Genomic DNA, 24,452 nt, shown 5'->3' with positions numbered 1-24,452 from the left:
TGGTTGAAAATATTTCATTAAATTATCTTCCAAAAATCACAATATTTTGATAAATAAAAAAGTTATAGTTGTTTAATGAAACCAAACTAAATTTATGATTATGGTAGAAATTAATTGAAACACATAAGGGGTGTATTTTGGTCAGAAATATAGTAATGAAAGGGTTAAGCAGGCATAAACAGACAGTGATACAATATCACCTCATACACCCCCACATTTACAGTACAACATAAAATTATGCTAACCCACTGCAACCACCACTGACCCCTCCTCCATCTACATGTCACTATGACTCATAGTGGTCGCTATGTACATTGGTCTAAAACTATATACATTTGAACTATAATGAACTTTTTGTGAACTTACCAAAGACTTTTCAACAGTATCACCAACAAAACAGTTTTGTTATTCCCAGTATTCCTTTGAACTTTACCTAATCGACTTGAAAATTTTGCTTATTTCTTTGTATTCATATTCTGTTTACCCTTACCATGTTTTACTTTTCATTTCAGTTTCTCATTTTTTGTTGTATTGCATCCTTCTATTTGTATTCTATGTTCTTACCTGCTTTTTGCACTGCATATTTACATATGCCATCTCTACTTTTTTTTCGACTTTTTCAAGTCTTTTTGAAGGCTATGTAGCAGAGCTACATATTACATAGTAATATGTGAGTCGACCTGCACAGCAGACGGATATATCAATGAGGTGTCTAGCCTTGCTTTGATACACTAGCCTTGCTTTAATACAGTAGCCTTGTTCTGAGACACTAGTCTTGTTCTGAGCTACACTGTAGAAATGGCCTCAGTTCCTGCCAGGCTCCATGTGCAATCTCCCATGTGTGACTTACATGTCTATTCCCCTCGACTCAAGATACAAGGTTCATAAATGAAGATATTTTAGTACACACACACTCTCAAAATGATTGTTCTCATTACATACATACTATAATACAAATATATGTTACTTCTTTCAGTGCAAAAGCAAAAATCAAAACTTTCTTTGTATGTAAACACACATGTTTTTGTATCATACTACATGCTTCCACCACAAAATGTAAACACAGAATAAACAACATATTTGTACACAAAAATGCCTTATGGTGATTCGTACTAATCGTTTTTCTATTTAATAACATGCACTTCAGCAGCCAATGACAGCCGCTATAAAATAACCAAATGTAAACATTATTCATTAAAAAATCTTCCCAGATTTTAGAAAAATTTGCATTTCCTTTTTATCATCACCACAAAAATATCAGGCTATATCAAAAGATGTGGAAGTTTATAACAGAAATGAAGTCATTCATGCCTTTATAAAAGGTATTAATTACCCATATTAATTAAAGGAAATAAAATGAGTTTTAGAATAAAGTTATCAACAACACTCACCTAATCTCATCCATACAGTCATTTTCTCAATAGAAGCTACAATACATTTTCTCACTGAACATTATCATTGAACATCTATTTTCTATGCTGGCATAGGTTGAACAGTTTAAAAGGAGCTGGTCAGCTGGAGAGCAGCTCAGGTTCCATATCTGTTTTATTATGGTTTCTATGGCTAGATGCCCTTCCTAATGCTAACCACTTTACAGAGAGTACTGGGTGCTGTTACACAACACTGACACAAGTGCTTTTACATGGTATCAACACAGGTGCTTTTTATGTGATACTGGCACCCTGCAAGATTAGGATTGCTTATCATATATAAAACAATCAAAAGCTCATACATGCAGTTCCTTTATCTCTTGCAAAAATACTAAAAGGAGACCAAAACAAATAGGAAAAAAGGGAAACAAAGCAAGAAGAAAAAAGGAAAAGAAACCTTTTTGTAGTAAGGCAGTCGAAAGTGTCCAGAATGGTTGATATCAAGATTCCACCTGAAAATATAAAATAAAAGTTTTGTAGTGAATGAAATAAGTGGTCTATCCAGTAATTTGGATATACAACAATGGACACTTGATCGATTTGGATATACAAATTGGATAGGATATATCACTGGATTAGTGAATATCACAGAAGCTGAGGAGTGAAGATTTTTGTATCTGGTGAATTATTATCTTTGAGATGTAATCTAGAATATGTATGGGAAGTGTAAGTGAGAGAAGGGGCAATTATGTTGATGCCCAGATATTTAGAAAATCAGTAATGTTGCTGAAACAACACACATCACTGATCTCTTCTTGCAATCTCTGAAACTGTAAACAAATATTTTCACTCCTCTAATTCATTTCTTCTTTTATAAATGGGTGTTTACAAAAGTTACAGACAGACAGAAACAATCAACTTCTAAGTTTCCATTTGTTAAAACCAGATATACTTCATATGTTAATATGGTTGTGATGGTTTTTGTATATTTAGATATTTGCAACAAGAAATTAATGGAGCCATTGTTTTTACAGTAAAGATGTAAAGATGAAAGCTTTTATTAATCAGGCAAACTGAGTTGAGCAAGTAATGTGCATTTCTACAGTGAGTGGGGCAAAACCTAATGAGTGTAATAGAAATGTATATATAGAAAAGAAAATGTATCACCAGTGTAAAATAAAGATGGATGTGAAATAGTTAAAGGTCAAACTTGTTACCTGTCTAACTCAACTACTGTAGCTTGGTTTATCTTGTCAAGAATTTTAGGGACTTCTATTTGATCAGTGAATATTTCTCCCCAACCTAAAACTTGGGATAAATCATTTCCAGTGCCCATTGGCAAAATACATATTTGGGGTTGAGGCTGAAAAAATAAATAGAAAAAAACCTGAATTATGCATCAACAGAATTGCCAAATATGACAGCTAACATATTTATAGAGATTAAATGTTAAATGTATAGAGATAAAATTGTATAGAGATTGTATAGATTTTATACAATTGTATAGAGATGTATAGAGATTAAATGTATAGAGATAAAAGATGGCTTTACATGGACATGAACATAGTTGTTGTTATTCCTGTACATGACTGCTTGACATTGAAACGTGCTATACCTATGGCACTAAGACCTCTGATCTTGCCCCAAACTTTTTGTTTTCATCCATATTAACATTATATTAACACCAAATCTAACTCAAAGCTTTTGGACACAAAAAAATGTAATCTTATTTTAACAAAATATTGAGGGTAATGCAGCTGCAGTATACAAAAATTTCATTGATATTCCACTGTCATCAGGGCAACATTTGTGACAATGAAGATGATGATGACTATAATGATTTCATATTTTGGCACAAGGCCAGTAAGTTCAGAGAAGGGGATAAGTCGATATTGACCCCAGTGCTCAGCTGGTACTTATTTTATGATCACAAAAGGATGAAAGGCAAAGCTGACCCCAGGGTCATTTGAACTCTGAAAATAAAGTTGGGAGAAATGCCACTAAGCATTTTGTCCAGCATGTTAACAATTCTACCAGCTCACTACCATAATAATAATAATGAGTTCAAATTTTGGCACAAGGCCAGTAATTTCAGGGGAAGTGGGTAAGTTGACTACATTGACCCCAGTGACCTATTGGTACTTATTTTACCAACCTCAAAATGGATGAAAGGCAAAGTTGACCTCGGCAGAATTTGAACTCAGAATGTGAAGATGGACAAAATGCCACTAAGCATTTTGCCTGACATACTAACAATTCTTCCAGCTTGCCACCCTAATATTAATAATGATGGTCATTTCCTTCAATTTCGATGTATCGGTGTTTGAAAGAGAGGATTTTAAAAAAAATTTTGATGTAACAAAGAAAACTGTGAGACAAAAAACCCTATCTTTAAAAATAAAAGAACATAAAAAGCTGCATCTATTTGCGATAGATGGTGAATGTAATTTGAATCCAGGTATGGATTTTGCTATGAAGTCACAATGGGGACACTGATGACTTTGATTTTGCCTGGGCAAATATGTCTGTTGATAGCAGGATGTAATTCTTATATTTTTGTTTCTTTGTCTCAAATTGTTTTGATGCATCATGACACATTGTAGATTTATTTGGGCAATGACTTCCACAAGATGTCAAATTAAGCTGTAGAAACCTTAGTGATTGCTTCAACTTATCCTTATATCTTAGGATGTGTCATCTTTTACAGCAGTCTACCTCTACTTCTTGGTCATACAAAAGAATTTTCAGAATGCAGTCATTTTTCACTCAAATATGTCCTACCCATCTGCACTGAATTCTCAGCAGCATGCTTTCGATACTGAAGATATCACATTTTTCTAAGATTTTGACATTTGATATCTTATTGTGCCATTTTTGTGGCAGATATTGTGTAGACAGCACATGTGAAAGGTTTCAAGTTTATTTATATGTCTGTAGTAGGGAGTCCATGCTTCTGCCCCATACAAGAGTGTGCTCAAAATACAAGATTTATATACATTTATTTTAGCTTACAAATTGACATCATGTTCATCCCACAAACGATAGGAAAATCATCCAAAAGCATTTGTAGCCTTAGATATTCTAACACTGATTTTATCATCAAGAGTACCCTAAAAGTCTACTGTACTTCCAAGATATTTAAATGACTTGACCCATTTAAGTGGCTTATTGTCAATCATTACATTTGAATCTTGAGTATATTCTGCCCCATGTTTTGGTTGGAATAAAATTTTATTCTTCTTGATATTGATAGTCTTGATGCTGATAGTCAGTCCAAATGTGCAAGCTGCAACAACAAACTTGTTACTATTTCCTGAATTCCCTCAAATGTATGAGAATTCTAAGAGAATCATCAGCAAACAAAAAGTCACATAGAATTTCTTCCTTGGTCTTTTTCTTTATCTAAAACTTTGCCCTTTTAGACTTAGTAGACCTCCTTCTGTGTGAAACTAGAATTTTACACCTTCATGGTAATCTCTAAAGCATGTAGAAGCATCACTGAAAAGAATATGGAAAAAAGTACAGGAGCTAAAACACAGCCCTGTTTGGTTCCAGTGGCATGCCTCTGAACAGTGACTGCTAGATATCACTGTTGCCATCATTCCTTTGTGCAGAAAAACTATTACCTTTTTCATTTTATCAGGAAGACCAATTTTTGACAAAATTTTCCAGAGTGCCTCACAATTCACTGTATCAAAGGCCTTGGTCAAGTCAACAAAAGCCATGTACAAGTCAGTATTTTGCTCATGTGTTTTTTGTTGCTGAAGGGTAAAAATCCTGTCAACTGTATTTCTCTCAGCCTGAAATCTTTGAACTGTTGGGGAACAGATCCATTTTCCCAGATCAAACAGATCAATTTGTGCAGTTTTCTTACATGTTGTCTACCTCCATGCTTATAATACTATTATTATTATTATTATTATTATTATAATTATTGTCATTAATAATAATAATAATCCTTTCTACTATAGGCACAAGGCCTGCCTGGATTTGGGGGCGGGGCTAGTCAATTACATTATCCTCAGTGCTCAATTGGTACTTATTTTATTGACTCTGAAAGCTGAAAGGTAGAGTCGACCTCAGCAAAATTTGAATTCAGAACATAACAGATAAAATGCCACTAAGCATTTTGCCCAGCAAACTAACAATTCTGCCAGCTCACTACCTTAATAATAATAATAATAACAATACTAACAATGAGGGATGATAGCAATTGCAGTAATGATTATTAAGTTGGTAATGATGCTGTTGATGATGACAATGGTGTGATAAGTGAGAACAACAGGGAAAATGGTGAAGTTGTAGAAAGATGTCAAAGAAATGCCTTACCTGTAGACTAAGTCTCTCAATGGCATTTAAGACCCATCCAATTGTGCCATCGCCACCACAGACCAACACCCGGATTGTGACACTGGGGAGCAAGTGACACCACTTTAGTGCAGGCTCTGGTGTAATATCACAAATATCAATGACCTACAACAACAACAACAATAATGGTTTCAAATTTTGGCACAAAGACAGTAATTTCTGGGAAGTAGGGAAGTTGATTACAGCCTCAGTGCTCATCTGATACTTATGTTATTGACCCCCAAAAGGATGAAAGGCAAAGTCAACCTCAGCATCATTTGAACACAGAAAGTAAACACAGACAAAATACCATTAAGCATTTTGTCTGGCATACTAATGATTCTGTCTACTCATCACTTTTCAAATTTTGGCCCAGAGCTAGTAGTTTTTGAAGGGAGAGGCAAGAGCTAGTCAATAACATTGATCTCAGTACTTGATTAGTACTAACCCTGAACAGATGAAAGACAAAGACAACATTGGTAGAGTTTAAACTCTGAAAGTAAAGATGAATGAAAAGCTGCTACACCTTTTGCCTGACATGCCTGACCAGCTTTCCACCTTAACCACCACCACCATAACAACAATAATAACAATATTAATAATGGTTCAAATTTTGGCATAAGGTCAGTAATTTTGGTGGAGGGATAAGCTGATTACATCCATCCCAGTGCTCATCTGGTACTTATTTTATCAACCCTGAAAGGATGAAAGGCAAAGCTAATCTCAGCAGAATCTTAACTCAAAATGATGGACTCTCCCATCAAAGATGACATATGAGTGTTCAGCTTTTTTGCTGAACAACCTGCCCAAAAGATTTGTTTATAGTGATCAATTGTATATGCTGTTCATTAGCTCACTCCCTCCATCAAATTGATGTTGTCTGAACAGGTGCACGGTGTGCCATGCATGAGGTGTTAAAGTGATCGCAGAGTAACATGAGATGAAATGTTTTGTTCAAGAACACAACACACCACCAAGTCTAGGAATTGAAACCACAATCTCATAATCATGAGTGCAAAACCATAACCACAAGGCAATGTAGCTTCATAATAATTCATAATGATAATAATAATAATCCTTTCTACAAGGCCTGAAACTTTGGGGGAAGGGGGGATAATCGATTATATTGACCCCAATGTTCAATTCTACTTATATTATCAACCCTGAAAGGATAAAAGGTAAAGTTGATCTTGGCAGAATTTGAACTCAGAATGGAAAGATGGACGAAATACCACTAAGCATTTTGCCCAGTATGCTAACAATTCTGCCAGCTTACCGCCCTTATAATAATAATAATAATAATAAGACTAAAATAATATCTGTTGTCATAGGTGCCCTGGGAATGATAGCAAAATTGGCTGATTGCTACCTAACTCAGATACCAGGAAACCCCAAAATGGCAGAAATTCAAAAGATAGTGCTCATGGGAACTGCTCATATCCTACGCAAAATACTTTCTATGTAATGTCAAGTTTTAAAACAAACATAATTTTTGTATGGTTTTTTAGACATTCACTAGTACAACACTAAGTACAAAACCAAATATATGGCACCCTAGGCATAAAACCAACATGAACTTCCAACTTGTTGTCTCTTGAGAAGACTTGGAGTCAACTTGTACAAATGTAAAGCAAAAGTCAAACATAGAATAATAACAACAACAAAAATAATAACATCAACAATAATAATAAAAATGATGATGATAATGGTTTCAGATTTTGCCACAAGGGCAGCTGTTTTGGGTGGGGGAATGAGTCGATTATCTCGACTCCAGTGTTTCACTGGTACTTAATTTATTGACCCTGAAAGGATGAAAGGCAAAGTCGACCTCAGTGGAATTTGAACTTAGAATGTAGCGATGGGCAAAATACTGCTAAGCATTTCATCCAGCACACAAAAAGTTCTGCCAACTCACTGCAATAATAATAATAATATAATAATAATGAGAAGAAGAAGAAGAAGAAGAAGAAGAAGAAGAAGAAGAAGAAGAAGAAGAAGAAGAGGGGTAGGAGGAGGAAGAGCACTTAGAGAGTGCAAACCTCCGCCAAGGCAACACCAACGTCTTCTTAACGATTAGCCAGAGATGATTTTTAAAATGAGAATATCTGAAATAAAGTCGACTGCTCTGACAAACAAAAATACTAAAAATGAACCTGAATACTCTCAAAGATTAAGTAAAAAACTGGAAGAAAATAATCCAGAATCCTTGTCCGGTACCTGATTGATCCCAATGGTAGTAATGGAATGTGAAGGTGGGTGTGCAGGCTGTGTGTGTATCATCTGCAGTGGGAACAGGGACAGTTTTCTCTATGAAGGCCTTTTTTAGTCTATCCAGTGATATAGTGTCTTTATGGCCATTAAAGTCTATAGTGAAAAATTTATCCATGCATGAAAGAAAATGAAAAGGACTTGCATACGGTGTTATTAACAGAGGTTTAACAACATTGTGCACAAAAATGTTAGTCTAAGAAGTAAAGCTTCCTTCAATAATAATAATAATGATAATAATATTTTCTGTCTTCTGTATTTAAGGAAGCTGAATGATACAAGAAGCCATAGTAAATGACAGCTATGAAGCAAGAGAACAAACAACAAAAGCTAAAAAACACCTGAAATCTGTATATATATAAGGCAAGATGTGTGTGTACATGATTGTAGTTTATGCACATCCACAAATTAGCACGCATGTTGCTCAAATTTTAGGAGGACATTCGTCAACATCCTATCTGGGTTTTGTCAACTTATTTTTTTCCCGAGGCACCCACAGATAGTGGTGAAATTCTATTTTCAGCCATAACTTTTAGCCATAAAAAATATCAGCCATAGCTTTTTGACGGCGTCTAACAAAAAAACAAGATAAAGGAAAGTGGAAGAGAGTTTCACGGGAAAGACAAAGTGAGAGAGAGTAGGTGACGACGTTCATAAAAATCCATTTTCAGCCATAGCTTTTTGACGGTGTCTAACAAAAAAAACAAGATAAAGAAAAGGGGAAGAGAGTTTCACGGTGTCTAAGCAAAAAAAAGGGAAAGACAAAGTGAGAGATAGAGAGTAAGTGACGACGTTCATAAAAAATAAAATGTAAAATGTTTTATTTTTTCTTAAACATGAGATATAGTGTTCAAATTCAGGATGTTTTTGAAAGACATTATATTTTATAATCATAGTATATATACTTTCTCACACAACAATTACAATATATTTATTTTAAATCGTTCATCTTTCTTCCCCCTCTCTCACACACATTACTTTGGGTGCAAAAGAGTTTTGTTTTTATTTTATGCCGAGTAATAAAGTGTTTTGTTGAGAGTCGATATTACTTAGTTGGGTTTGAAATAAAGAACTTGATTAGCTTAATAATCGTAACTTAATCCTGGGTAAGGCCGGGTTATACTGCTAGTCTAAACTAAAACTGGGACAACAAAATACCATGATAAAACAATAAGAAGAAAAGTCCTTACAAGGCAAATATTGGGATAAGCTAAACAGAAAAGAAATAAACAAAATAAAATCCCAACAATGATTGAGAAACTCAAAACTCAAGGCGAAGACTGAAGGATTTTTAATTGCAGCACAAGATCAAAGCCTCTCTATCAGAAGCATATAATGAAGAAAAATACAACAAATAATTGCAGAATATGTGGTGATGGGCAAGAAACAATAAATCATATTGTCTCTGACTACCCAGTTCTGACTAAGAAGGAATATACCCACAGATATGCATACTTGGGACCTATATACACTGGAAGCTACGTCAATACTATGGAATGACAACAGAAAAAAGATGGTATATGCATCTCCCAGAAAAGATCACAGAAAATGACAAAGCAACAATTCTCTGGGATATGTCAATTCACAGATAGAGAGATCAAGGCTAATAGGCTGGATGTAGTTGTCAGAGATCATTAAAAAAAAATAATGCTTTCTAATCAATGTATCAATCCCAACAGATGACAATGTATCTCTAAAAGAAACAGAGAAACTCAAAATACAAAAATCTGGAAATAGTGATAACCTGAATGTGGAGCCTAAAAACAGAAATAATCCCCGTAATAATAGGTGCATTAGGTATGAACAAAAAAAAATACAAATACATAACCAAACACCAGGACTTATGAATACATGTAACATACAGAAAATAGCACTACTAGGCATTGAGCTCATCTTACATAAAGTACTTTCAATACAGTGAAAATAACAAAATCAAAACAAACCACAGCTCATATTGAAGGCACACAGAACTGTGCTCAGTAGGGCAGTGAAAGCACATGATAAAAATAAGATTACTCAAAAATAATTATAATAACTTGCTTGCATTTCTGTGATGTGCCCACACAATCCCACCACTGCCACCTATACTGGAAATTTTTATTGCGGCTGTGGGAAAGATGATAGTGATAGTAATGGTGAAATTGCAGTGATAGTGATAGTAAAAATGGTAATGTTAGTAAAAATAATGAGAGTAGTAGTGATGAGCATGGTAATAATAATTATTACAACTAGAATGATAATAAAAATAATGAAAATGAAGTTAAATGTGTAAGACCAAGCAGTAATGGAGGGAATTGGTGAAGATGGGGACTATCTGTTGTATATTTTGTACTTGCCTTATTGTGTTGGTCTGGAGGGAGTATCGAGTGAACTTCCAGTGTTGGTGAGTGTATGCTGTAATTAGGTTTAAAATAAACACAATAATAGTTGGGTTCTCAGTGACTAAACTGGCAAACCCACTAAATGTGCTTGGTGAGGAGGGTGATAGTTGGATACTCTGCAGGAAGAAAAACAAGACTCATCAAAGGGTGGATAAACTCATAGAAGTCAACAGCCATCCATCAGAGCATATATGAGGGTAGCTGTGGACTCATTGAGCCTTGGATGGCAATCCACCTAGTGATGGTGTCACAATAAAAATACTGGTGATTGCACAACCTTATGTATGCTACATCAAAATGAGTGATGGCATATTTAAGTAATAATAATAACTGTGTCAATGGGACTGGAACTGTTAACAGTGGGGGAGCTGCATGTGGCAGGTAAGTCATTTTCTGATCAAGCAGCTTTGGCAGGCTGTCATTAAGTCATCAATCAGGATCAAAATCAAAGTCAAAAGTGCAGTGAGAGGAAAATGAAATGGGAAAGAGAGGTAAACAAGATTGTGGTTGAATGTTGGCTGAGAAGTAAGCTAAATAGAAGAGGTTTCACAAAATGAATGAAGAGAATATGGGATGAAAAGAGAGTTTTTGAATTTTCCTTCCAACAATTAACAGACGAGGCAAGGGCAATTCATATAAATGATTGGATTATAGGATTAGTTGAAGAAATTCAGAGAATATAAAATGAACAGTAAGAGTGTGAAACAACTGTAAAAGAAAGTGGTAATGGAAGGCTAAGAGATGAAGAAATGGAAAAGAAGGAAATCACTATGTGCCTGAGAACACTGAAAAAGTAAATAGTGAAGGTGATTTAGCTGGACAGGTGACAACAAATGTTGAACAAGACTTGAAAGATGAAGGGGAGCTTCTAGAAAAGTTGCAAGGTAAAATGTTTGGTGTGAACAATGAAATGCCACTAAATGTAAGGTATATGGACAGAGGAAAAGTAAGGAGAGACACAGGTAAAGTAAATGGCATTTTGAGTTTGCTTTAAAACTGAGAACATTAGTGAAACAAATCAGCTAACTATAGCTACTGCTAATATTGTAGCTGACATAATACAGTACAAGCAGAAGACAGCTGAAGAAAAGAAAGGAAAGGAAAAGAAAGCTCCAAACTGGAGGAAGGGAATACGAATGAAGTTGGAAAAGATACAGAAAGAACAGGGGCAATGAAATAGGATAATGAGAGGAGAACTCAAGAATGAGGCTGTAATCAGAAAATTGAATGAACAATACAGGTTAGAAGAGAGGGGGAAGCAAACAGTACATGAATAATTGTCATAAAGGCCAAATTGAAAAGAAACCACAGAAAGACAGAATGGACTAAACAGAACAGGAGATGCATGGGATGGAGACTCACTGAAGAGGTTGTAGGATGTGTGATGAAAGATTTCAGACAAAGGACACTAAAATAAGAATAATAATAAAGTTGAAGTGAAAACCAAGTATATAGTGCATGTGGTTAATTGACAAAAATATGACCACCCTCAAACATAACAATATCTATTTCAACACACGATTTCACATCAGAAACCTTGCAAAACAAGTTCAGTAAAACCTTGATATACAATTTGATTTGTCCCTGGTGACTGTAAAGCAAAAACTCATAAAGCAGAGCAATAATTTCCCACAGTAGCAATATCATAAATTGTAATTCATTCCCAGAAAAATATTTTACCAATAAGATTTATAATGCTTGTAAATAAATGGCAATAAAACAACAGTAGAGTGTAAAGAATATTTTACATAAAATAAAAAGAACGTCAAGATTATTTATAATAAAAAATAATTTTATAATTGTTTTCTGAATCACTTTCACTTGCACTAGACTCGTGCACACAATCACTTGCAGACATGATTGTCAATTCACAAGCACTCATAGACAGACTTGTAGATTTCTTTTTAAAAAATAAGTCTAGAGTTGTTTGCTTAGAAGAAACATTTTTGGGCTCTCTATAAATTTCTTGGTAACATGCAGAAGCATCTGTTATGGTAGTAGAAATTTTTGCATTTTGTTCAAAATTTGGATCTTGTGCTTGAAAAATTTCAGCTCACCATACAAAAGTGATCTGAAAAATAATACTCATAAATCCAGGGCCTCATAAAGTGGGTCCTTGTAAAGTGAGGTATTACTGTACATGAAAAGATGTGATGCTAAGTGTAAAGGTTTTGAAAAGAATAGACTGTTTCAATCAAATAGAAGATGTCTTTTTGAGGAAACAAAGGGGGATCAACATCAGGAAGTGATTCCTGATGCAGAAGAAAGTAAAGTATTTTGAGAACATTGGAACAGGCCAGTGAGACACAAAGAAAGTGCTGAGTGACTAACACAGGTAGAGAGACAACTTGCAACTGTTGCATGAAAGGATTGCTGCACATCTTGATGAATGCTTACAACAGGGACATGTTACAACAGGGACCTAGATGACAAGTGGATGAATGTTGTTATGTCCTGAGGATGCCCTTAAAAGATAAATAGCTGTCAGCTGTTTGACCTATAACTTCTTTGCCACTTGTGTGGAAGTTTATAACAGGTGTCTTGGGGGGAAAAGTTATATAATCACCTAGAAAGTAACAGTTTACTTCCAGTGGGACAGAAAGGATAGAGCAAAGTAGGTTAACTAAAGACTAATTATTAGTTGATAAAATGATAATTAGAAATTGTAGGTGCACAATTGAATAAGTAAAACAATGAGAATGTTTGGAGTGGCAGGAAAGGTCAATGAAAGTATGAAACATTAGAATACTAAATTGATAGGAGGAAAACAAAGACTTGGGAGAGTAAGTATCAGATGTGGTTATAGCTTATCATCATCATTGTTTAGCGTCCGCTTTCCATGCTAGCACGGGTTGGACGGTTCAACTGGGGTCTGGGAAGCCAGAAGGCTGCACCAGGCCCAGTTTGATCTGGCAATGTTTCTATGGTTGGATGCCCTTCCTAACGCCAACCACTCCATGAGTGTAGTGGGTGCTTTTTACGTGCCACCGGCACAGGTGCCAGACAAGTCTGGCAAACGGCCATGATCGGATGGTGCTTTTTATGTGCCACTGGCACGGGGGCCAGGCGAGGCTGGCAACGGCCATGAACGGATGGTGCTTTTTATGTGCCACTGGCACGAGGCCAGTCGGGGCGGCGCTGGCAACGGCCACGAACGGATGGTGGTGCCAGACGAGTCTGGCAAATGGCCACAAACGGATGGTGCTTTTTACGTGCCACCGGCACGGGGGCCAGGCGAGGCTGGCAACGGCCACGAATGGATGAAGCTTTTTACGTGCCACCGGCACGAGGCCAGTCGGGGCGGCGCTGGCAACGGCCACGAACGGATGGTGCTTTTTACGTGCCACCGGCACGAGGCCAGTCGGGACGGCACTGGCAATGGCCACATTCGGATGGTTCTCTTACGTGCCACCGGCACTGGTAACTCAGCTGCAATTTCCATTGATCGATTTCGATTCTGATTCTCACTTGCCTCAACAGGTCTTCACAAGTAGAGTTTTGTGTCCCAAGAAGGGAAGGTATGCTTAAGTGGGCTGGCTACATCCCATGTAGAAGGCCACGGGTTATGGTCTCACTTGTCCTGCTGGGTCTTCTCACGCACAGCATACTTCCAAAGGTCTCGGTCTCTAGTCATTTCCTCAGTGAGACCTAAAGTTTGAAGGTCGTGCTTCACCACCTCGTCCCAGGTTTTCCTGGGTCTGCCTCTTCCACAGGTTCCCTCAACCGCTAGGGTGTTGCACTTTTTCACACAACTATCTTCATCCATTCTCGCCACATGACCATACAAGCGCAAACGTCTCTCTTGCACACCACATCTGATGCTTCTTAGGTCCAGCTTTTCTCTCAAGGTACTTACACTCTGTTGAGTATGAATACTGACATTACACATCCATCGGAGCATACTGGCTTCATTTCTTGCGAGCTTACGCATATCCTCAGTAGTCACGGCCCATGTTTCACTGCCATGTAGCATGGCTGTTCTTACACACGCGTCATGCAGTCTGCCTTTTACTCTGAGCGAGAGGCCTTTTGTAACCAGCAGAGGTAAGAGCTCTCTGAACTTTGCCCAAGCTATTCCTACTCTAGCAGTTATACTTTCAGCACACTCGCCCCCGCAGCTGACTTGGTCACCTAGGTAACGGAAGCTATCAACTATTTCTAGTTTTTCTCCCTGGAATGTGGTAGAAGTTAGTCTTAGAGCATTTTCAGTGTTTATTGCTCCTGAGCATCTGCCACATACAAAAACTATCTTCCTAGTTAGCCTTCCTTTGACATTGCTGCACCTCTTATGTGTCCATAGCTTACACTTGGTGCATCTTATAGAGTTTCTACCTACACCTTTTCTACAGATCGAGCAGGGCTATCTACCTGAAGGCGTTTGTGATTTGTCTACCTTCCTACTTATTAGGACTTTGGTTTTAGCTAGATTGACTCTAAGGCGCTTCAATTCTAATCCTTGCTTCCACACCTGAAACTTCTCCAGTTCTGATAGTGACTCAGCAATTAGAGCAAGGTCATCAGTATAGATGAGCTCCCAGGGGCATCCTGTCTTGAATTCCTCCGTTATTGCCTGGAGGACTATGATAAATAGGAGGGGGCTGAGGACTGAGCCTTGGTGGACCCCTACCACTACCCGAAATTCTTCACTGTACTCGTTGCCAACCCTCACCTTACTAGCAGCGTCCCTGTACATGGCTCGCACAGCTCTCACTAACCATTCATCTATCCCTAGTTTCCTCATTGACCACCAGATAAGGGATCGGGGGACCCTGTCGAAGGCTTTCTCCACATCAACAAAAGCCAGGTACTGGGGCTTGTCTTTGGCTAGGTATTTCTCCTGCAGCTGCCTTACCAGGAATATAGCATCAGTGGTACTTTTCCCTGGCACGAAACCAAACTACATCTCATCTAAGCTAACTCTCTCTCTCTAATTAGTTGGGCTATGACCCCCTCCGTAACCTTCATTACCTGATCCAACAGCTTGATACCTCTGTAATTATTTGTATCTAGGGCATCACCTTTACCTTTGTAGCAGTTGACTATTATGCTGCTACACCAGTCATTGGGTATGACTCCTTCATGTATCACCTGATTAACTATACGGGTGACTAGGCTATAGCCGATACTACCAGATATTTTGAGCATCTCTGCAATGATTCCTGATGGGCCTGGGGCTTTCCCTGTCTTCATGCTTGTAATTGCCTTAACTACCAAGGAACTGTCAACTCAGATAGCAGGTCCCTCTGTTGGTTCGACATTCGGCAGACTCTCTTTATCCCATTCATTTTCTTTATTCAGCAACCTTTCATAGTGGCGTCTCCAAACCTCTCTCTTTGCATCCTCATTTAGCGCAAGTGAACCATCTTCCATGCGAACACATTTCTCTCCTACCACATCACGATTCTCTCTCACACACTGTCTTGCAACGCGAAACACCCCCAGTCTTTGGTCCTCACGGCTTATGTCCATTATTATTTGTATTGGCCATGATATCACTAAGTTTGATGTTATGAGAAGTTAAAATAGCTCATGATTTGGGAAAAGAGTATGGTCAGATAAATCATCTCCTTTTTATGGATGATATAAAGCTTTATGCATAAACTGAGGTGCAGCTGAAAAGTCTAGTACAAACTGCTCACAGTTTTTCAAATGATATAGGTTTGGAATTCAGGATTGAAAAATGTGCTATATTGATAATGAAATGAGAAAGATTTGAAGGATACCAAATGGGCAAACAATGAAAGCAGTAGAAGAAGGACAGTAGTGTAAGTATTTGGGAATATTGGAGGCAGATGAAATAAAACATGAAGAGATGAAGCAAATTACAAGTAAGGGGAGTAAGGAAAATATTACAGTAAAAGCTGAATTCAAAAAATGTTACTGAAGCAAAAAATGGAGCATGAATTGTAGATTGGACGAAAAACAACATACAGAAACTTGACAGAAAAACTAGAAAGCTGCTGACTATGAAAGAAGCCCATCATCCAAAAACTGATATCAACCAGTTGTACTTGAGAGACCAGAGTGGAACAGGTTTAATTGCTGTGGAAGAGTGTGACAGATTGAAAGGAATATTTATAGAACAGCTGAGAGAAATTACTGAAGATAGTGAATAAGAAGCAGGTGATCAAGTGTGGAATAGGAGAAAAGAGCAAGAATGAAATTTAAAGAAAGTATTTTAAACACATTAAAGAAAAATCTTTGCATGGTTAGTTTTGGAAAGTGACTGAAGAAGTATATAGAACAAAGTTCTGGACTTGGTTGAAAAAAGGGCAACTGAAAAAAGAAACAGAGAGCCTCAAGATTACGTGTTAAAGATAAACAACTTGAAAAAATATGTGTAATGGGGAGAAGGTGTCAGCAAAATGTAGAGTATGTGGAATTTGGAATGAAAGAATGTAGAATGTCTCAAGCTGGCTCAAGGAGAATATGCAAAATTTTATGGGATTTTCTATTCAAACAGATAAGGAGCTAGAAAATGATAAACCAGATATAAAAATAATATATAGGGAAAAGTGAATTTGCTTGCTGACTGATCCATCATGTCTGATTTTAGGATTGTAAAGAAAGAAGATGAAAAATTAAAAATATACAATCCCTTAAAATTTGAAACTGTGAGAATTTAGAACATGAAAACTATTAAGGTCTTGCCTGTAATTAGGAAGGAGACAGGAATGGACTGTCCTGAAGAGCTTCTACAGAAAGTTTGCCTCTTAGGAACAGGAAAGATTATCAGGAGGATTTTATGCATTTGAAAGATTACTGAAAGCTTGTGGATATCTAAGGTTACAGGTAGTAACCTGCTACCCATGTAAATTCTACCACAAAGAAGACCAAATCTGAGTGAAGTTGAATAATAATAGTCAGTGACCTATAGAAACAGCCACAATAGTCAATGCAACTGAATTGGTAAAAAAATGAATAAAAAGACATAAATGAAGAAAAAACCTGAAAAAATCAGAGCTGGTTAGTTGATATCAATAAGAGCAACATGTGTCAGCTTGACATTATCAAGAGACCTTGCCAACACACTACACCATACACACACTCCCACAGTTCAAGAAAGTCATGAAAGTCTCACACACACACATAGATCATTTGATTCAAGTAATCAAAATCTGTCTAAGATAGATTTCTGTTAGGGTTTGAAACCCTCATTAATTATGCAGTACTTCTACTTAGAAGGACGAAATGTGTCTAGCTCTCCAATAAACTGGCTATATTTATAGTGAGATAAATTACCGAGACATTGGGGTTAATATAGGGCGTGACAAATATCGGAAAATCAAAAAAAAAATGTGTGTAATAGGTGTAAAACAACTTCCTATGAACGAATATGAAAAAAAAAATTCGCGCACGCGAAAGGGGGGTGGGGGAGAGGCCTCGGAAAATTCACATCGGGAAGTTCCGAAAGCGTCTGAGGGGCTGACCCGGGCACCAAAACAAAAAAAAAATTGTGTAATATGTGTAAAACAACTTGCTCTAAACGAATATGAAAAAAAAAATTCGCTCTCGAGAAAGAGGGGTGGGGGAGAGGCCTCGGAAAATTTATGTCGGGAATTTCCGAAAGCGTCTGAACCGGGCACAAAAACAAAAACAAAAACAGCGTAATAGGTGTAAAAAAAATTGCTCTAAACGACTATCATGAAAAAAATGCGCGCTCGCGAAAGGGGGGTGGGGGAGAGGCTTCGGAAATTCACACATGAATCATAAACTCCGTATTTTTGTACATATTTCGCAAAAAAAAAAAAATAATAAAGAGAAGAAATTCTGAAATAGTGTAATATGTGTAAAACAACTTGCTCTAAACGAATATGAAAAAAAAAATGCGCTCTCGAGAAAGAGGGGTGGGGGAGAGGCTTCGGAAATTCATACATGAATCATAAACTCCGTATTTTTGTACATATTTCGCAAAAAAAAAAAAATAAAGAGAAGAAATTCTGGAAAAAGTGAAGAAATGTTGGATCTCTGCCATGTGAATCAAAATACGTGTCAGAAACATCTTGAAATACTACAGAAATTATGTTACGAAAATGATAATGTATACATACCTCTTTGAGTGGTCCATCGACAGTGTTGATAAAGAAATGAGATGGGTTGCGTTTGGAGGAAAAAATTATCGCGGGCCAGGATAAAACTTAACGCTTGTGTATCTACGACTGAAATGAATATATGAACTTGTTCTGTACCAAGGAGCGGGAAATCCTCCACACCAGAAGAATGGATGAGTAAACACTGGTCAATGAAAGGTCAGTCTTTTGTCTTGAATAGAACTTGTTACCAACTATCGTCTTGTAAACAACTGTTCTTAGACAAAAGACTGACCTTTCTTGAATAGAACTTGGTACCAACTATCGTCTTGTAAACAACTGTTCTTAGACAAAAGACTGACCTTTCATTGACCAGTGTTTACTCATCCATTCTTCTGGTGTGGAGGATTTCCCGCTCCTTGGTACAGAACAAGTTCATATATTCATTTCAGTCGTAGATACACAAGCGTTAAGTTTTATGATAGAGAGTGGCCCTTTGCAATTCATGTGAATTAACATTACAGGATGGGATTCGCCGATTTACTAATGACATTGAGGCATTGGATTTTTTTCGAAAACATAATATCATTCCCCGCACAGTTGACTGCCCTAGATGCAATTTACCATGTACATTGCAAGGAAATACAAACATCTTCCGATGTGGAAGGACTGTTCGCCGTCGAAGGCAACGGCCAACACAATGTCGATATTCAATATCCCTATACAGCAATACATTTTTGGGGAAGAGCCAGCTATCACCAGGTCAAATCTTGTTATTTGTAAATTACTTCCTCATAGACGGTTGGTCGCACTCATTAGCCGTTGAAAATTTGAAAATTTCGTATTCGACCTCAATCGATTGGCGATCCTTCTGCTCCGAGGTTTGTCAACATTGGGTAGAGAATTACCAGGACCAAATCGGTGGACCAGGAGTTGAAGTGGAGATCGACGAATCTGTTATTGTAAGGAGGAAATACAATCGAGGAAGACTGACAAAAACTATCTGGCTCTTCGGTGGAATCGAGCGGGTAGCCAAAAAGAAATTTTTGATACCTCTTTCATCTGAGTGTGGTGAAGAGGAAAGGCGAGATGCCGCCACACTGATCCCCTTAATTACCCGATATATACGCCAAGGGTCGGTAGTATATAGTGATTCTTGGGGTGCTTATAACTCTCTTGGAAATATCGGGTATACTCACTTCCGCGTCAACCACAGCGAAAACTTTGTGGATCCGACAAACACGTCGGTGCACACGCAGACAATAGAGAGATTGTGGGGGTCAGTGAAGAAATCGGTTGTTCGCCCAGGCATTCGTGCCTGTTACCTAAAACAATACATGGCGAAGTTCCTTTTTTTGGACAGCATCAGACCTGCTGCCAAGAGAATACACATATTCTTATTGGCAGCAGCAAGTCTTTATCCTGGCCCGCGATAATTTTTTCCTCCAAACGCAACCCATCTCATTTCTTTATCAACACTGTCGATGGACCACTCAAAGAGGTATGTATACATTATCATTTTCGTAACATAATTTCTGTAGTATTTCAAGATGTTTCTGACACGTATTTTGATTCACATGGCAGAGATCCAACATTTCTTCACTTTTTCCAGAATTTCTTCTCTTTATTATTTTTTTTTTTGCGAAATATGTACAAAAATACGGAGTTTATGATTCATGTGTGAATTTCCGAAGCCTCTCCCCCACCCCCCTTTCGCGAGCGCGCATTTTTTTCATGATAGTCGTTTAGAGCAATTTTTTTTACACCTATTACGCTGTTTTTGTTTTTGTTTTTGTGCCCGGTTCAGACGCTTTCGGAAATTCCCGACATAAATTTTCCGAGGCCTCTCCCCCACCCCTCTTTCTCGAGAGCGAATTTTTTTTTTCATATTCGTTTAGAGCAAGTTGTTTTACACATATTACACAATTTTTTTTTTGTTTTGGTGCCCGGGTCAGCCCCTCAGACGCTTTCGGAACTTCCCGATGTGAATTTTCCGAGGACTCTCCCCCACCCCCCTTTCGCGTGCGCGAATTTTTTTTTTCATATTCGTTCATAGGAAGTTGTTTTACACCTATTACACACATTTTTTTTTTGATTTTCCGATATTTGTCACGCCCTATATTAACCGACATTGGAATGTTAAATATCTTTACTATCAATACATGGAATCAACTGGAGTTAATATCATGCTAACTTCCACAGCTGCAGCTTTGGATTAACTGCTGTTATCAAATAATTACAAATAATTATGAACACTTTGAAATATTGAGACAATGAGAAAAAGAATTGGTTTTAAAATGTTTTCTAGTACCTGACCATGAATCTTTCAACAACTGGTACTCTGTTCCGACTTCATGACAGAAATCAGATGAAAGAGAAATCTCATGCAGGAAAGTACTTTAACCATATACTAACTGTATGGTAACCATACACTGATAGCATGCTAGTTATACATTAACTGTACACAACTGTGCACTAATCATACTCACCCATATACACAACTGTACACTAACTACACAATGCAGGTTGATAGACATAGATCAACTAAAATAATCTTGAAGGTAGTACTCTAGAATAGGCAATGAGTGAAATGCATGAACTGAAGAAAATAAATGAAAGAGAAAAAATGAGAAATTGTCTTACCTGTGCAGGATTCAGATAGGAACGAAATGCTTGTAAGATGCTTTCCCCATCATTGTTACCACTCTTTCGGTTGGCAATGACAATAAGTGGGCTCCAGTTCACTATATTTGGTCTCTTCACTGAGTCCACAATAAGGTGCTGCCTGCCTTTCAAACCAACCCACTTAAGGGTGACACAATGTGGAGGTACAATCACTGTTTTGTAAGGACCAAGATCACATTCTTTTTTACAGTGTGTGAAACATTCAGTATGGACACAGCGTTGGCACCAAGAGCAGATGTAATCACAAAGTTGCAGCTGGTTATTGCAAGGCTCGTTGCAAATATAACAGATACTATACAAGGGCAAGTTGCCATGCCCCCATTGATGATGTGTGAACATGCTTTTCACTGAGAGGGGCTTGCAAGGAATTTTTTGATTGGCTACCTTCATGTTGGCAGCATCAACACAAATACTGCAGGAATGACATTGTGCACCATCACTAATTCTGTTCTGGCTTATGACACAGTACGTTGGTTTGAGGAAGATGCTGACCATCATCCAACGATGACCTTTGCTTACATCACGCACTCGCACTTCGTAGTGTTTATATCGCCGCCTTCGGTACACGCGTGCAATGACCAGCCCTAAGATGATAGTAAGAACCATATACATGGCTTCTCTGATAAAGAGCAGTTCCATTCCTATATTAGACAAAGATAAAAGAGTGTAAAATTTCCATGCTTTCAATATTATACACTACAGTGCAGGAAATCTTTTAACAAAATTACTTTCAGGAGCTTACATACATACACACATGCACTCAAATACATTACATAATTACATACATGAAAACACATACAATGCACACAAATACATTCTCCTGCTTACAAGGAAAATGCACATTTTAATTAACCCTTTAGTGTTCACATTATTGTCAAAAGTAATATTTATTCACATGTTTTGAATTAATTTTTGTATTATCTTGTTGCTTTGAGATTTTGATGAAGTAACTATTAATTTTTAGAATGATATTGTAGGATTAATGTGAGAGGCCATATTTGACAAGCTTGAACATAAAGCAGGTAGAATATTTGGGCCTGTATAAATACTAAAGAATTAAACTCAAATCACTTTTTGTTCTGAAATTTTTTTAAGAACAACTTTATTTATTTTCAAACTTCAAGAGATAATGTTTAGAGGGAGAAAGTAGAAGGTAGTAGAGAAATTGTTGTATTGACTCCATAATTAATACCAATTAGCAGAGATTGATGGAGTGGAAATATCAATAACTCAAGTAAGAAAGAAGTGGATGTTTAGGAGGTAGTTACTTGTCAAAAAGGGGATGTCTCAAGAAAAAGTGGATGGTATGAAGAATGTATAATTAATGTGATGCTGCATGGTAGTAGTATATAGGACCAAAATGGGTGATATCTGCAAAAAGATGAGAAAGAAAGGTGCTAAAAATGGAGACATTGGATGTCCAATGTTCATCTACATGAAACATGGAGTCCACACTTGGTAAATGAATGTAGTTAATGTGTTTAAAGCCACTATGTTGATATGTACATATGATGTACAAATAGATAATGAGATGAAAATATGTAGTATGCTGCCAGTAGAAGCCTGAAGAAGAAATATTGAGGATGCTGAGCCATTTATATGACAAAAGATGGTCACAAGTAATAATATTATTATACAAATGGTAACTACCATTCAATCCATAATAAAAATGATTCTAAACAATAATCATAATGATCTGCTATAATTATTTTATTGCAGTTATTTTTATTTATTTTTGTTACATTATAGTCTCTGAAAGCTATTGAATCTTTTTGATACCAATGCACCTGAGGCCACCTCTCATTTTTATTATACAAATTTCCTATTTTAAAATCAAGTCAGGTATGGGGAAATGCACTGTTGCAGGGTGTTGCTGTATCCATCATTAGTTGGTATTTGCTTGTGTTGCCCTGGACTATGCTCCATGCAGTTTCCCAGTTAGTCCCTATCTCCACAAGATACCTCTGCATCCACAGTGGCCATTGTGGCATATGGCTGACCAGTCAGATCTTCAGAGAAGGGAACAAGGTGCACAGGATGTCAACTCAGAAAGTTGAAAATATGACCAAACAGTCTAAGCTGATGATCCTTAATCATACATGTAATAGGATACATCCCAGTTTCTGAATATAGTTGTTGGCTGAACAGAAAATCTAACCAATGGTAATCCATACTCTTGTTAAGCAGCCTGGAACCAAAGGAGTTCAGGCAGCTCCTAAGGGCTCCAGACAGTTTCCAGGTTTTGCAACTAAAAAGCAAGAGAGGGGGGACCAGAGACCTGAAGACCCAAAACTTTGTCCTCCTGCTCAGATATTGGTAGTACCAAATACCCTTGTGTAGTGAGTCTACAAATGCACCAGCACATCCAAGTTTATTTCAAGACTTTGGACACACAGCTAATGCTGTTATGGATCACATCATCATTGTCATCACTACCAACATCTACTTTCCATGCTAGCATGGGCAGGACAGTTTGACAGGGAACTGGTGTGCTGTAGGACTGCATCAAGCTCTAGTGTTATCTTTGGTATGGTTTCTACAGTTGCATACCCTTCCTAACGTCAACCACTTTACAGGATGTACTGGGTGTTGTTTCATGCCACCAGTACTAATAAAGTGTTGTGTTCCTTGCAAGACATAAGAGAAAAAAAGGTCCCACAATAAACAAGTACTTGGGAGGAGAAGGCAAAGATTAATGGCTGTACACCAGGTGTTGAAAGGCTAAATTATGATAGAGGGATAAGCACAAGCATTTTGTTATAGAGGGGCTGATGGTGTCTTGGGTATGACATTAAGCTGCATTCTGTGGTGAGACTCCAGTTCAGGAGTTCTGGAGCTTTGGAGAGTATGGAGTCACCTCTTAATAACTAGATCTGTTCTGTCAGGGTCTCATCATCATCACCATCATCATCATCATTTGATGTCTGCTTTCCATGCTGGCATGAGTTAGATGGTTTGACTAGAACTGGTAAGCTAGAGGTTCTGCACCAGGTTCCAGTCTGATTTGGCATGGTTTCTACGACTGAATGCCCCTCCTAATGCCAACCACTCCAAGAGTGTAATGGGTACTTTTTATGGCCACTGGTCAAATGGTTTTTTTTTAGTTTAGAGCAGAAGAATTCTCTTTACTATCGTTTTGTGGAGGTGTGTGTGTGTGCATGTGTGTGTGTGTGTGGGTGTCTGTGAGTTTGGAGAAGGTAAGAAAGGAGAAGAGGAAAAAAAAAAAGGAAGGAGAAATAATTGTGTTGATATTTATACCACTATATATATATACACTTGCGTCGGAAATTAATTACCACTTCTCAAATTTCTACATTTTCTTACATTTTCTTAATTTAATTAACTTATTATCAGAAACAAACTCATTTTTA

At 37.3% G+C, this 24,452-nt stretch overlaps 1 protein-coding gene across 5 annotated transcripts in view; it reads right to left on the bottom strand.

Moving 5' to 3' along the window:
• LOC115232565 (diacylglycerol kinase epsilon) overlaps window positions 1–24,452 on the bottom strand; it is a 119,534-nt gene that overhangs the window by 61,877 nt on the left and 33,205 nt on the right. For all 5 annotated transcript variants that reach the window (XM_036500216.1, XM_029802520.2, XM_029802521.2 and 2 more), the window contains 4 exons: window positions 21,040–21,722; window positions 5,700–5,843; window positions 2,588–2,733; window positions 1,828–1,882 (listed from right to left, as the gene is read on the bottom strand). In XM_036500216.1, coding sequence (XP_036356109.1) covers window positions 1,828–1,882; window positions 2,588–2,733; window positions 5,700–5,843; window positions 21,040–21,720 — 1,026 coding nt within the window. In that variant the 5' untranslated portion in view covers window positions 21,721–21,722. The remainder of the gene's footprint in view (window positions 1–1,827; window positions 1,883–2,587; window positions 2,734–5,699; window positions 5,844–21,039; window positions 21,723–24,452) is intronic.

This window comes from Octopus sinensis, linkage group LG2 (genome assembly GCF_006345805.1).
Source record: "Octopus sinensis linkage group LG2, ASM634580v1, whole genome shotgun sequence".
NCBI classification, from domain to species: Eukaryota; Metazoa; Mollusca; class Cephalopoda; order Octopoda; family Octopodidae; genus Octopus; species Octopus sinensis.
Note: the sequence above shows the minus strand (reverse complement) of the source record. Positions and strands in the feature narration are given on the sequence as shown.